The sequence below is a fragment of the Simochromis diagramma genome, unplaced genomic scaffold (assembly GCF_900408965.1).
Source record: "Simochromis diagramma unplaced genomic scaffold, fSimDia1.1 OVJJ01000343.1, whole genome shotgun sequence".
In the NCBI taxonomy this organism is placed as follows: Eukaryota; Metazoa; Chordata; class Actinopteri; order Cichliformes; family Cichlidae; genus Simochromis; species Simochromis diagramma.
This window is the reverse complement of record NW_024386831.1, coordinates 8,648,644-8,664,586: the sequence shown is the minus strand read 5'-3', so window position 1 is coordinate 8,664,586 and position 15,943 is coordinate 8,648,644. Positions and strand designations below refer to the sequence as shown.

Sequence of the window (15,943 nt, the reverse complement as noted above, 5' to 3'; positions counted from 1 at the left end):
AACCGTTTGGACTCAATCTACACATGTTCGTTCATTTTCTAAAAATCGATTTGGAAAACACTATTTTACATCATTTAACTGCTAGTAAAGGTTGGGAATAAGGTTATAGTTATGGATAAGGTTAGGTTTAGGGCTGGAACGTCTATTATGGCGGGACCGTCATTCCACTGGAATTCAGCCATAACCCGGCCATGAGAAAGCACGTCCGGCGATTTAGCTGAAAACATCGGAAGATCCGTTTTGTCGGCCATCCAAAGGTTCAGCAGTAGTGCACTCTTAGCAGCTGCAGTCTCCACTTCACAATCGCTGCAGCACATGTCCAGCAAAATCGCTGGACATGCTCGTAGGCAAGAAGTGAAGCAGCACATGGCGGGGAGAAGCGAGGAGGAGAACAGACACAATTTTGCACCGGAGGTTTTCGGGAAGCTTTTATTTTGGTATTTCCGTTGATCCGTACAATACATTTGCATATTAGCCTAAACATTTAGATTTAACTTTTAACATTTAGATTTAAATATAATATTTAGATTTAACATTTAACATCTGATGAAAAGTTTCAAATATTTTACTAAATGTTGTAAAAAATTACTCGAAAAAATATGTTTTTGTAAGGCTTTGAGCTAAATGTGGAAAAATGTTGCCGTTAATTTCAGCATGTTTCACTTTACAAACTGCGCCCCATACTCAACTGCTCTTCAAGTGACCTTGGTTAACTTCACCTTCATTCCCTTATGAGACAAACCCACGACTAACATGTTGTGGTTACTTTTTGCGGTTTATATGTGTTTTTTTAATTCACAATAACAGGAAAAAGGGAGGAGAAGTCGTGTACGGGTTTATGTTCATGCGTACAATACGGTGAGGTGACACAGCTTTACATCACTGCAGTACTTTTACAGCAGCAGGATCGTAGAGTTGTTTTCTCTGTTGTTGTGTTATGACGGATGGACGTCTCAGTGCACACTCAGTAAAGCAATGTTTTAACCAGAATCAGCACTTGATCGTTCTATACCTGCGATGTGTTAGTCTCCTGATGTCAGCCGTGAGTCTGCTGACACATCAGGGAATCCATCCTACCTGACAAACCATCCTACCTGTTATTTCTGCGCATACGCACAACACGAAATTCAGTGCCAAATCATCCTACCTTTGTTTATAAGAGCTAGAAACATACTCTGACGGGTAAAATTCAGTGCCAAACCATGCTACCTTTGTGAATGTGACCTACAAACATACTTTCACGGGTAAAATGAAGTGGCCAACCGTCCTGGCTTTATGAATATGAGCTACAAGCATACTCTGATGGGCACAGTTACGTGGCAAACCGTCATACCTACTTAAATTGGTGCTGAAATTACTCTGTGACAGCAGAAATGTGCATAAACTACTTATGGTAGGACGTTTTGCCAAAGTAGCATAGCTGGCGATTTTTTGTTTTTATGGGCCGATCGATTTTTTTTTTTTTTTGGAAGTGTAAAAATAATGAAAGGTGTTGGATTGGCCAATTGGTCATGATCGACTCCGGGCTGGACCAATTACAGCCGAGGAGGTCGGATGCACCCTCCCGCTTGTTTAGCAAACTTATAGACGAACTAAAGAAAATGGAGAACAAAAAAAGGAAAGGAGGTGCAGAAAAAATTAGGGCCAAAAAGAAACAAGGCCTTCAGGCAGACGCTGCCAAATGTGTAAAAATAACTGAATTGTTTGGCTGGTAGCTATGGCATAACTTCCACAGATTTAGCAACATCAGCAAGTGGTGGAGGCCAGCAGGTGGATAAGGGAAAGGGGAGGCAAGAGGAGGAGAGACCGAGGCGGCCGCCGGTCATAGTGGCAGAGGAACTGAACTTCAGGCAAGAAGTTATGACCTGCTGTCTGTGTCAGATATAAACCAAGTTTAGTTGTAGTTTGTTTTCGTTGTGCTGACTTTTTACAGGCGCTTAGAATAACTGGTACTGCGTACTAGCTAGCATTACGGAGCTTATATACTGCTGGGCGGGTGCTATGAAGTTACTGATAGTACATTTTATTTTATGCTTAAGGTTAGTTTCTCAAACTCCTCAAAATCTTAACAAATTGTGCCAATCCTTACATGTTGCACCAGGCTGATTTATCATCTAAAGTGGAGAAGTCTGTGACAGAGGAGACAGAAGAGCAGCAGAGAGAGATGGAGAGATGACTTTATGTCATCCCTGAGGGATGCATTTGACATATGTTTCACATATTATAGCCCAACAAGTTACTCATAGCAATTTAAATACGAGCAATCGGTTTTTGGCACAACACCGGCTATTGCAGTTAATAATACAACAGCTTCTTGCCATTTTTTGTGTTTCTTTTTATCGCTGTGTAACTGAGTTCAATTGAAAGCCTGCGTGCGCTAGTACCTCTTGCCACAAGTTCCCAGAATCCTTTGCGGTTTTACCCCTGAATGACGTCACATTTTTGGTGGGCCGGTCTCTAGTCAAAATGCCCGGGCCGATTTTTTGTGCCAGTCCAGCCCTGCAAAGTAGGATGGTTTGTCAGAACACCGGCGCCATCAGGGCAATCACAAAGCGTGCCGTGTGTATCTTCTGCGCCGCGGCCACGTTCCTCAATGAAAGCAACAGTTCCTCAGCATCAAGGAGAACCAAAACTGTCTCAACCCACTCGTTTGAGGGGAACAAACCAGCACTCCAATACTGAGTAAAACACTAAGAAAAGAGCAGGAGCGGCTGACACTGGCTGCATGCCGGTGACTGGAAAATGTAACCAAGATATTGGATTTATACTTTTTTAACATTTGATATCAACTGTATGTTTTCCTAATATTAATTTTAAATGAAAGCTCTAAAGCTGTGTCATTCAGCCCTCTCACAGCTTCCTCAAAAACTCCCGACTGCTGGGAAATTCGTTCCTATTTAGTTTTATATTTTTCAATAGTTTAAATAAAAACAAAAGAAATGAAATGTGCAGCTCACTTCTGCAGCAGCAGATCGCTGCTCCGAGCAGCAGAAGGATAAAGACGACAGATACAGGATCACATTACAGGAAGGCCACAAATTCGAGCTTTGAGGAAAAAAGAGGTGTTAGTAAAGGTCTCACCTGTCAGTGACCGCTGTCAGGACGAGCACGGCTCCGTGCCGTCAGTTCTCATAGATTCTGTGATGAGTCAGAGCAGGTCGCCAAGTCCAGCTTCTTGTTTGACTGATTGTACTCATGTTTTGGAACTTTTTCTTGAATATTGCTGCACAGTTTTGTGACATCATCGGCTATTTCCTGGTCCAAACTCAAACATACACAGCAGCATGGCTGAAAGTTAAAACCAGCCCAAATTCTTTCATCTCTAAGGCTGCGTTCACACTGCAGGTCTTAATGCTCAATTCCGATTTTTTTGATCAAATCTGCTTTTTTTGTCTGCTTGTTCACACTACAAATAAAATGTTCACGTTTCTCCAACGTTGTCTTCCCAACAGTTTCACTAACATCTACACTGGATGGCCAGGAAGCGTTCACGATGTCTTCTCGGGCGCTTCTGTGCCTAAGCTTAAGGCTACGTTCACACTGCAGGCGAAAGCGCATCAAATCCAACTTCTTTGACCCTGTGCGATATCCCGGACGAGCCCCTTCACATAACAAGCTGTTAGCTTCAAGGAAACCTTCGGCAAGTCTAATTCCTTCTGGGTAATGAACATATGTTGTTTGCCAAACCCTATGCGACCCATATCCCATCATGGTGTGACAGTGTGAACGGCACTGTCACACCCAAGTCGGATGACTTGGGTGCTGAATCCGATACATATCTGATGTTTTAGAAAGCGACTGCTGTTTGATGGTCATGTCGCATTAAATCCGTCTTTTATGTCACTGACACAAGACAGACGCCAACTATCAGCGCCGGAGAAGCGCCCAAGTTTTCACTATCCCCAACAGACTAAATTAACTGATCCACGTGGCCAGTAATGTTGTGGGGATGGAGCTGGACGTTAGGGTGGTGTCTGAAAGGCAGATGTTGTCCAAGATAAGGACAATCATGGATAACACCTCCCACCCTCTCCATGACATGCTGGCTACTCACAGGAGTAGTTCAGTGAGAGACTGAGATTACTCACAATGCACCACTGACCGACACAGGAATCATTCCTGTCTGTGGCTCCCTGTACAACTCCTCCATCTAACACACTGTGAACACTGCAACAGTTACAGCCTTTTTGCACACGCTCTTTTCTACTCTGGAATATTCTCATCAATTTTCTTGATATTTATTTATAATCCCCTCTGTTAATCCTTGATATTTATAACTGAGTGATCTGTATATATTAGTGCTGTTTCTTAAATGTGTAAAACCTGTAACATAATGTATTGTTTGGAGTTTAGTCTGTTACTGTTGCTATTTTTACCATTTCTTCTTGGAGCAACTGTAACCCACATTATTTCCTTAGGGATTAATAAAGTATTCTGATTCTGATTGTTTCAGGATGACCTGCCATCATCCAAACACACATCTGCTTACCTGCATCTTTGGCTCGTTTCTCCTCCTCTTCTTTTCTCTTTTTTCTAAACTGAGCACCTGATGGCTTTGAACTTTTCTTGTCCATCTTGGTTTTAATTTTGCACTCCAGTATGAACTTAATTCACAGATTCACTTTGTCTCGGGTTTATTTCTGGGATTTCGCACAACCCAGGATTCAAATCATGAATACATAATGGGCTTGGATTTACAACATTATGAATGAAATGTGCTCTATTTGGAAGCAGCAATAAAGTTTACTTTGACTTCAGCAGCGAGCAGGCGCACCGAGGCCTCTCGCGCTCTCGCGCTCACCTTTCGCGTATAGAATTTTGAAAAAACATCGGTGCTCGCTGCTGAAGTCAAAGTAAACTTTATTGTCATCTCCGCTACATACAGTCCAGTATATAGAGAGACCACGAGGCTCCAGTTACAGCAGTGCAAGTAAACAAACAATAAATATAAGAAGAGTAAGAAAATAAATATACACTTTAGGACTCGGGGTAAAGGGATCAATAACAATTTGAAATGTTTAATTTACAGTTTGATGATTTAAAGTCACACACAACCCGTTGAAAGGGGAGGGGCCTGCTGCTTCCAAATAGAGCACATTTCATTTATAATGTTGTAAATCCAAGCCCATCATGTATTCCTCGGTTGTGTGAAATCCCAGAAATACACCTTAGACTAATTGAATCTGTGAACTAAGGTGTAGGTCTGTTAGGTTATGTTGTGCTGATCCTCAGGTTGGGGGATGGGTGTTCATACTGGAGTGCAAAATTAAAACCAATGGAAGATGGACAAGACAAGTTCAAAGTCATCAGGTGCTCAGTTTAGAAAAAAGATAAAAGAAGAGGAGGAGAAACGAGCAACAGATGCAGGTAAGCAGATGTGTGATTGGATGATGGCAGGTCATCCTGAACCAATCAGAGTCAGAATACTTTATTAATCCCTAAGGAAATAATGTGGGTTACAGTTGCTCCAAGAAGAAATGGTAAAAATAGCAACAGTAACAGACTAAACTCCAAACAATATGTTATGTTACAGATTTTAATATTAATTAGTCAGTTGTTGCTTTGTCCTGTTCTCATTGTATGACGAATTATGATGGCTGTTTGGTAGCCGCTTGCATACTATGCACTCTCTCTCTTCATATGTGTGTGTGTGTACAACAGTTTTATGTTAATGTACAATCCTTAATATGTTTTATATGTGTATGTGTGTGTGTGTGTGTGTGTGGGGGGGGGGGGGGGCAGAGGGAGTGACCGCCACTGGGTACCAATGCCATCCCCAAAACGCGCTGCCATGATGTCTGGGCAGAATGAGTACGAGCAACTTTTTTTGCCGATGCCCGTGATGACGCCCCCCACCACGATGCCGCCGTGAGCAATCGCCCATGTCGCCCATATCAAAAACCGCTACTAGGCTGGAGGCATTTTACTCAACAGTCGATCCACATGTGGCCCACACATTAGCTTGTAAGTGTTTTGCGAGTGTCTTTTGCGAAAGCCCCAGGATATGTCCGCCGCATGGCGGTAAGCCTCCGAATCTCCAGCTGAACCAGCTGCAGTGCTGCTGTAGCTGAAAGGGCAATCTGCCATATGACGGTGATTAAACGCGTCGCCACAAGGTGTCGCTGCTGGGCTTCCCAACACACGGAATGGACCGATAACACCTGAAGAGCTTCCTGAGTATGCCCAGTTCTTCTTTTCTTCAGAAAGCAGCATGACAGTTTATTATCACGATTATTTTTGCTTTGAGGTAAAATCACGAGCACCAAAGTGTCCCCTCTGATGTTTGCTGTAACAGTTCAGGTCACAGCGAGGTGTGGACACACAGGTTCGTGGAAGTCATAGCAGACGGGAAGCAGCCTTTTTATTTCTGTCAATGATGATAATAATGGCAGCTATAATCTGCAACTGCTCAGCACCTGAAACACTCTCCGGTTAAACTGATGATCAGATTTTATGAATGCATGACACCGAGGTTATGACGTCAGCAGAGTAATGGTAAATGGCCTGTATTTGTAGGAGGCTTTACTAGTCCCCAAGGACCCCACAGCGCTTTACATATCCAATCATCCACCCATCCACACACTGGTGATGGTAAGCTACATACCACCAGCCCAAGGACACAACGACCGAGACTGTTCACGCCGGGGCTCGAACCGGGAACCTTCCGATTACAAGGCGCTCTTGAGCGCCTCTTGAGCTCTTGAGCCACGATCGTTGAAAGGTTTTTATCACCAGAAAGGAAGCAATGCAGAAGCAGAAAACGTGCGCGTGGCTGAGAGTGAGAAGGGGGAAGTCGAGGTTGTCTGTAAGGGAGGACGTGCGGATAACGGGAGCCACTCTTCACCGCGGCCGTGAGAGGAGCAGCCCGGGCTCCTGTGACAGACTCTGATTCAGGTGAGTCTGTAAGTCTGTGAGGACGCAGCGCTCACAGAGGCTTCCTGGGATCAGTTACGCGTTTATTGGCGATGAAAGAAATATTTGGCTCTTACTTAGCTGAGAGAACAGCTCCGGCTGTCACGCGTGTCCTGAGCTTTTATGACTGTGCACCGTCCTGCGCGCTGCTGGAAACCTTTGAGTCTTCAAACTCAGTTTGCTTTGAATCATCTTTATCGTGCTGACCTGAGCCGGTACAGTCTGGAGATTTACAGCTTTGCTTCTTTTTCATTCCTTCCATGTTTGACTTCCTGTTTATTTATTTTAATATTAACAGTGTTTCCGTGGTGTGCGCGCGTGCTCGTCTGTGTGACTTTGTTTTATGTCGGATCAGCGCTTAAAGGCTTTCAGCAAACCAAAGAGCGAGCCGTTATAGATCCGGACACTTTCTCCGGAATCTGCTTTTATAAACACCATAAAATGAAGTACTTTTCCCCCTTTTTCTTTTCAAGTAAATATAAAATTGTCAAAACTGACCTGTAACACCACAGATGTTGCTGTAGTTCATAACATTAAAACGAAAAATAAATAAAACAAATGTATTTTACAGACATATTGAAATACATCTCAGTAATATTGAGGTAACATAACAACATTTATTTTTTTATAGAATTGTCTTGATGTTCAGTTTACCTTTTTTTGTTTTGAATGTAAAAATAAAAATAGTAAACCAGTATAACCAGTATAAACCAGCTATATAAATACAACGAAACTGAACTGAATTACTGTTGAGTGCATGTAGCTCAGATTTAATTTGCTGCAGTGAGAAACCAGAAGTTTCTCACTGAAAACACACCACTGCGCAAAGAACAAAGAACTGCTTCATGATGGTTTATTTCAAGCCAAGTTTGACTCGCTACTTCATCAGTAAAAAAGTTGTTTGCATTTATGACACGATGCCTGTAATACACCTGGGGTTTGGCTGCTAAATCTATTTGCATAGCTGGTTAGCAGCTGCATGCATAGAGCACACATTTGCAAAGTACCACAATCCCAGAATTTCCCTCCGTGATGCTCTATGATGCTCTGTGGGCTCTCCCCACTGTGTGGATCCTTCACAGAAAGCTGCTCTCCAGGATGTTTGACTCTGTAGCTGTTGTTGTTATTTGCTTACAGCATGCAGAGGTGGAACAGCTGCTGTCTGTGAGCCCGACACCATCTAATCCTGTGAGTGTGTGCTAAACACTGTTTAAACACAAAGTACTGGGATTATATCACTTTATTACTGTGATCTTGTCACTAATCTGAATACAATGTGGGCTCATTACATTTCCAGTAACACCTGCTGGAGCCCAGCCAGACTTCATGAGGAAGATGAAACAGTGTGTTTACACGCAATAATAGATATGTGACCACAGCATGTTTTACCTTTGTTTTACAGGCAGACATGTTAACTGCAGGCCTCGTGGTCGGACTGCTCGGTGGTAAGATATGTTTGGGCTTCACTCCTGGTGGAGGATGTGCTGCTACATGATGCTCAAATATCCCCAGAAATATGCATGTTTGGGCTCGATTTGTAATTTGTACTTTTATATTTATTTAAGGACTAACAAACCTAAAGTTATTAAAGACCATCTGCTCCATTTGTCTTTCTTTCATGAGCCATATTTAAATCATACAGTTATTACAGCTCTATGATTTACCATGTCCTGGCTATAAGTGTGCTGCATCCATACTAAATCCAAGTAAATGCATTCCAGCCGTATCGGCTTCAGTGAAAGCTAAATGGAGTTTACAGCACACAGCTGAGGCTCTGTCTGCATGTTAAGTGCTGATGTATCGACTGAGCGTCCTGTCCAAGTGTCTCCTGCGTTGTGTGAGGCTCTTATTTATTGAACAGACACAAAGCCCCTAAAGCTCTTCAGTCATCATTCTTGGCCTCTGCAGCTCGAGGTGCCCCAGACAGCAAATATTTAAACCCTCTGGTAAACAATCATTCTCGAGCCGACTAAACTCTCAATAGAAACCAGCTAACTACCTGCTAACTCTGCCTAACCTTGTAAATCCTCTTGTTTATGACACTCTGCTGTTTTTAACCTTCAGTTTGTTTCTTTGATTTTAGGGATGAAGGAGCATTTAGAGCTAATAATACCACAATAACCCAACAGATCCATCTCATCTCACTGGAGATTTTTAATATTAAATTACGTTTCACTTAGTTTAATTCAATTTATTTATTTAGCAACAAAAACAGCCTCGGGGTGCTTTATATTATAAGGTGAAGACTGGACAGTAACGCAAAGAATACAGAGAATCCAAAACAACTGATAGTAATTTGGGAAAGTTAATGACCCAGATTAGCCACTAGTGTGAGAGACTGCACTCCAGCCAGAAGGAAAAAGGTTTGTGAGGCACAAAGAACCAATCAGATTTCTGTTTTTAAAATAAAATCTTTAAATAGTGAAAAACAAACTTGAAGTTGGTCCTGTCAGTGCCTGTCTGTTTACAGTTTGGCTGGTTTTCTTAAACTGTGCGTTACATCACTGATGTCATAATTACATCGTTACTGATGTGTTTGTGTTTCTTTTTCCAGCCCTCATCTCGGGTCAGCGAGCGGAGCTCCTCGGTGCCACTGTTGGAGGCTCTGTGCTGGTTACCTGTAAACTCCCAGTTCCAACAAGGCCAAAGTGGTTTTACTGGCAGGAGGACGGGACTGAAAACATTTTGATTCATTGTGAACAAACGTGTCAACAAACAACATCTGAAGTCTACAGGAACAGAGTTACAGTCTTTGCTTCTGAGTTTGGATCGGGGAACATCTCCATTAAACTTCACAGTGTTACAGCTGCAGACGACCAGAAGTCGTTCTGGGTCATGGCTTCCTTCAAAGACAGATGTGAGCGCTGCTGCAACTCAACACTGCAGGTTTCAGGTAAGGAAGATATCTTCTTACGTCCAGATCGAATACGTCTCCCTGAGACTTTTCATACAGCTCTGACTCTGATGTTCTTGTTTCTGGCATGAAGTGTTTGTGCTGATGTGCTCTGAATGTCTGTGGTGTGTAAACAGTGTTCACCTCTGTCACAGCTTCCTACAGAGATATAAACCTGACCATTGACACAGCAGACACTGTGACCTGCACAGCGCGTGGAGGATACCCTGAATCCAGCGTGTCATGGTCGGGTCAAAACACGACCGGTGGTGAATATGTGGACCTGCATGAATACAAACCGACCCACGAGAGGGACGCAAAGGATGGAACCTTCACTGTCAGGAGCTCCGTCAGTGTGAAGGAGCTAGTGTCGGTGACCTGCCGCATCACCAACCCTCGCTCCAACCAAAGCATCAACACCACCACAAAGATGGACAGAGATGGTGCTGGTGAGTGCAGCACATCAGTAAACCCCAGTATCTGTCAGAGTAGGGAGTGCTGGTGGAGGCGGGGCTAGATAATGTTGTAACATTAGCACTATTTTGTTAAACTCAGTGCTTGTTTGAGCCTAATCAGTATTGAAGGGACGCTGCTGATATGTTTCTGTTGTACATCCGTCCCCCGATGGATGTTCACACAGTTTCAGGTAGAATCTGGGGAACATTTTTAAAATGAAGCAATAAGCCATTAAAAATCATTAAAAGCCAATAAAAATCAGGGACTTTCTGAGTCAGCAAACACTTCACTGAGTCGAAATCCTGTAAATCCTCCAAGACCTTGCTGGATCATCCTGCAGAATGTTTGATGAACGTTATGACAGCGATGACACTGATACTGCCATCACTGTCCTGACAGTGTTACATGGCTGTCCTTCAGATTTCAACTTCAATTTTATTTACACAGCGCCAAATCACAACAACAGTCGCCTCAGGGCACTTTATATTGTAAGGTAGACCCTACAATAATACATACAGAGAAAAACCCAACAATCATATGACCCCCTATGAGCAAGCACTTTGGCGACAGTGGGAAGGAAAAACTCCCTTTTAACAGGAAGAAACCTCCAACAGAACCAGGCTCAGGGAGGGGCGGGGCCATCTTTGACATACTTATAGGTGAATGAGTGGTGGTGTTATTACAGACGAGCTGAGCACTAAATCAGATAAAAAGTCTGAGAAATCAGAGAGAAACTCTGTGTAAGGCCCAGGTGGACGATAGATGATAACAAGTAAGACTGGTTTCTGAGTTTCACAGCTGGGGTGGACGAGGTTAAGCATCAGGCTTTCAAACGAATTAAAAGTCTGTCTGGGTCTTTGGTTGATTAATAGGCTGGTGTGAAAAATTTCTGCCACACCTCCCCCTCGGCCTGCGCTTCGAGGTTTCTGGTAGTTGGAATGACTCGGGGGTGTTGATTCATTTAAACTAACATAATCATCCTGCTGCAACCAGGTTTCTGTAAGGCAGAGTAAATCAATTTGTTGATCAATTATTAAGTCATGTACTAACAGAGACTTGGAGGAGAGAGACCTAATATTTAATAATTGATCAGTGGTTGTTGATCAATGGTCATGAGAATTTGCATTCAGTCATTATGCAAATGTCCTGTTTATAAGGAAACCTGCAGTCAGCTGAGACTGAAGACGTCACCTGATGATGACGAAACGTTTCTCCCACTGCAAACGTCCAGATGAACTGAATGTTTAATAAAGTTTTACTCTTTGGTTCAGATGTGGATACTGTATTGTTCTTTCTTTGTAATTGTTTATGTTTAAGTTGTTTGTTGCTGGTTTTTAGTTTTTTTTTTGTCTGTTTGGGAGCTGACACAGTCTCTATGGAGATGGGTTTTTGGGGGGTAGCAGGAGGAGAGAAGCTGCAGAGAGGCGTGTAAGACTGCAACTCTGCTTCCTGGTCCCAACTCTGGATAGTCATATTTTGGGGGGTTTAATAAATTTGTCCATATTTCTAGAAATGAGAGCTGCTCCATCCAAAGTGGGATGGATGCCGTCTCTCCTAACAAAACCAGGTTTCCTCCAGAAGGTTTGCCAATTATCTATGAAGCCCACATCGTTATGGGACAACACTGTCACTGTTAGAATTTCATTAATAAGAGAAAATATTCATGTAGCCTAACCTGGATTTTAAGGTAACCTGAATAATAATTACAGTTGTTGGTAAAGCAGCCCAGCTCATTTCTGTTGTTCTGTCATATTCTTCACAGGTCCAGACACAAATCCAGGAGTGCACTCATCCATAAGTCTAGTTTCTGTCTTAATAGTACTACTAGTAATAGCAGGATTAGCAGTAGGAACATACATCTGCTACAAGAAACGTAAGTAAAACATTGAGTTATGTTCTTTTAACATTTACAGTAAACATATGATGTAATGTTGAAAATGAATTGTTCAAACACTGATCAATAAATCAGTGACAGCAATAATCAGTCAAAAGGATGAACAGTCATAGACCCTGTTAGGCTTTTGGATTCAGGTCTTCAGAGCTGTGATGGAGAATCTTTGCACTTTGTCAGCGTCGTGTCTTCATTGATGACCTCTTCGGGTCACATGCAGACATGCTTGAGCAATCAGCAGGAGCATACTGCTGTGATCGCTTCATGTTTTTGTGATGTTAAAGTGGGCGGGGTCAGAGCCACCGTTTTGACCCCGCCTATGTAGCACTTAGCTGTTTCATAAAGAGAGCGAACGTTCATCCGTCTGTAGTCACACAGGCTGTCCACAAACACACGTTTTAAATGAGACAAACGTGTCACACAGCACAGCAACACAACGTTATTATTAACCTGTAAACTGAGTCGTCTTTACAGTCGTACTGTAGCTATGGCTGTATTGTTGTGTGGTCATAGACTCAGCCGTAGCTACATAAGTAACACTGCTGTCACAGTTACACAGTGTATGAAGCAGAAGAAACGTTTTCTCACAGTGCAGAGAGGATTCATTAAGTCGGCCCCGACTGTTGCGGCGATCCATCAGAGGACATTTAGCTACCCCAGTGTGGGAGAGTAACGACTCCTCGGGGGAAGATCATTTCAGCTCAGGGCAAACGTCAGGGTAGGAACGTAGATCGACCACTAAACCAATAGCTTAGGTTTCAGCTCAGCTCTCTCTTTACCACAGTAGACCAGTACATGCACCTGCTGCCCATTCATAAAATGATCACAGTAAAGCATCAGTACACTGAGAGGTAGCTGCTGTTTCTGTTTAAACAGATTTTTGTATTCTATCCAGGTAGTTTACAAGGAAGTAAAGCAACCTTCAAACTTTGTTAACTGCCAGAAGTCAAAGCTCAGCAAGTCCTAACAGGTCCTGTTACAGGAGTGAAAGGTCAGCAGTCTGTAGAGCTGCAGAGTGAGTGACTGGAGGACCCTGCACCAGCTGTGCTAACGACACTTATGTGCCTGGTCTGTGATTTCTGGGAAGAGACAGAGGCTGTGTCCCAATTCAGGGTCTGCAGCCTTAACGGTCCACAAGGGCCGCGTACTCAAAGACCGCTAAGGCCAGAAGTGCGAGGCTTGTGTAATGGGACGGTCTAGCCTCCGTCGCGCTGCCCAGGTTGCCTAGCAACCATGATACTAACAGCTGGAAACGTGTCATACAGCTGTGTTTGACAGAGATGAAGGAGAAAATCTTGTGTTCATTTGTTTGTTTCTACATGAGCTTTGATCATTCTCTGTGAGATTAAGCTCAGCTATTGAACGGCGTATATTTTAAAGTAAAGGCTTTAAAACCAAGTTAGTACAAACGTCACTAATGTCACATGACTTTGCCGACATGTGGCCAACAGTCATGTTTAATGTTCTTCGTTATTAAACATTCGCACATAAATAAGTGACATAATATTCAGTACTTACTTAAAGTTCACTCTTCGGGCGCAACTCATCCGCCGTTTTTTATTGGCAAAATTATCCACACCCACCGCCGCGCTATGCATTCTGGGATATGTTGGGCCACGAAGTCTACACCGCCACATCCTTAAAATTCAGGGACATGAAGGACGCATTTGAGGGCCGCATTTCGAGCAGCCTTCGAATTGGGACAGCCTTCGTCGCGTCGCTGTGACGTAATCGGCCTTAAAATGCGGCCTTGAAGGCTGCAGACCCTGAGTTGGGATACAGCCGCTGTTACTAACAAGACTGTTAGTCAAGACACAGAGGCATAACATATCCAGGATTACAAAATAAAACAGGAAGTGACAGTGACCGTAACTGAATTAGATTCGAGCTTAACTTCTATCTGTCAGATCTTTGGTGAACCAGTCAGGATCTGGCTGTTTCTTCCCACATCCATATTTGACTTTCCAAATGAAACAATATTTTTCTCACAGCACTTCAGTTATTTAGTGTTTCCTGCTCCTAACCTTTTTCCTCTGCTTTTGCTTTTAGGCTGCAAATCTGGCGATGAATCCAACGGACAACTGAATGGAGGTAACTCTGCAGTGAGGTCAAAAAGATCTATGATGACACGATTGGAGGGTCACAGCTCCACAGTTGATTCTTGACTGAAGAGCTTTGCTTTGTTTCTGGTGTAGAACAGCCAGGAGGTGAAAACCATGCAGACCAACAAATGGAGCTCCAAGAAGGTAAGAAGGGGGGAGGCGGTCCTGGTGCTCTCACAGCAGAGGTTCAACATCTGGAACGCCTGGGAAATAGTGACATATTTGGAAATATATGGTAGAGACCATGATGGTGTTACCAACACTGTGCAGACGGCTATATTTCAAAATTAAACTCGTCATGGAGAGAAGGAACCCCTGAAATCAGCTGGAAGGGACTCTGGTAGTCATGCAAAGAGTGATCCTGCAGCATGAGGGTCTCGGAGCTCTCACATCCAAAGACAGCGTGGCACATGTCACAGTTCTTTAATGTTTGTCAACCATTGTTTCTTTGATTTTGTTAGAATCTCAAGAGGCAGCAAATGAAGGGAGCAGAGACGACGAGGATCCACAGGATGAAGGTTTGGACTTTGGCTCACTCACAAACACAATGAGATAAGATGACTGACACACTCAGCAGCTACACTCTGATGTGCTGTTTCCACAGATGAGTGGGGAGATGCACATCGAGACAACGTGGACCAAAACCTTCTAGATGGAGCAGGTAGTGTTCGTGTCTGTGCTGCACCGAGTTAGCAGACATTGACAGTCTGTAGAAATATGAATAAAAATGTAATTTTAAAGCAGCACTTTGGTCACACCTTAACTGTTTGAGTCCACTGTGATGGTGAACAGACACTGAATAGAAAATGAGAAGTGTTTGATGTCCAGATACTTACAGCTCTAACTGTGCTGCGCACACTCTGGTGAAGAGGATTAAAACCTGCATTCATCTGTTTCACAGTCGAGAAATCGCTGTTGGATCGTTTCTGAGAAAAATGTTTTGTCTGCTTTTCTTTTAGAAAACCAGGAGCACCGCCCTGCAGGTGGTGCAGAGCAAGGCGGAGGCAGCGTGCACGCAAACACTGACTAAACTGAGGATGGATTCATTGTTCGACTGCACTCACACACGCTGTGAACAGGACGACGGCTGTGCGGCCGACACACCAGAGGCGTCGCCAGAGTAGTTTCCTGAAGAGTTTAAACCTTTTTATTTGCACAGTTCAGTTTAAAATGACCTGTTATTGGCTCGTTCTTAGTGCCAACGAGTTCTTCTCCAGGCGGACTCAGTGAAACCTACAGTAAAACCAATGAACGATGCAGGGAGCGAAAATGTTCTGTTTGAGCTCTGCTTTTGCCTCAAGACGCCGAGAAGGATGAAATGATCAAATGAACCGTGAGCCGGTGAAGCTGCTGTGACTGACTGAGCTCAGCTTTCCTCGAGCAACAAAACAAGGATTTCGCGTCTTTACTGTTTCCCAGCTGAACAGGGTCCGATCAGCTGCACCGTTTTCTTGTTTGTCACTTTATTTAAAGATTCTGAACTGTAAGAGTCTACAATCCAGAATTTCATAACTTAATGCTGTTTTAGATGTTAGCTGACATCTGCTGTATGCTGTAAATACAGATTATAGGAGGCTGAATCCATCTTTGCTGTGTGAGAATGAGGAGCAGTGATGACTAATAATGATGACGATGATTCAGCAGCATGTGAATGGAGTGTTGCTATGAACATGTTCACAACAGTTTTAC

The 15,943-nt window shown here is 43.3% G+C and overlaps 1 protein-coding gene across 2 annotated transcripts; it reads left to right on the top strand.

Moving 5' to 3' along the window:
• Positions 1-6,598: 6,598 nt before the first annotated feature.
• LOC120731065 (CD276 antigen-like) lies at positions 6,599-15,834 on the top strand. Of its 2 annotated transcripts, XM_040027829.1 has the most exons (11): positions 6,601-6,894; positions 8,050-8,100; positions 8,315-8,357; positions 9,467-9,805; positions 9,961-10,254; positions 12,024-12,134; positions 14,202-14,243; positions 14,348-14,398; positions 14,716-14,772; positions 14,859-14,915; positions 15,214-15,834. In XM_040027829.1, the coding sequence occupies exons 3-11, from the start codon at positions 8,321-8,323 to the stop codon at positions 15,282-15,284; spliced, it is 1,059 nt and encodes a 352-aa protein (XP_039883763.1). In that variant the 5' UTR covers positions 6,601-6,894; positions 8,050-8,100; positions 8,315-8,320; the 3' UTR covers positions 15,285-15,834. The 2 variants fall into 2 exon arrangements, with proteins under 2 accessions (XP_039883762.1, XP_039883763.1); XM_040027828.1 differs by having other exon boundaries at positions 6,599-8,100.
• The last annotated feature ends 109 nt before the right edge of the window (positions 15,835-15,943 follow it).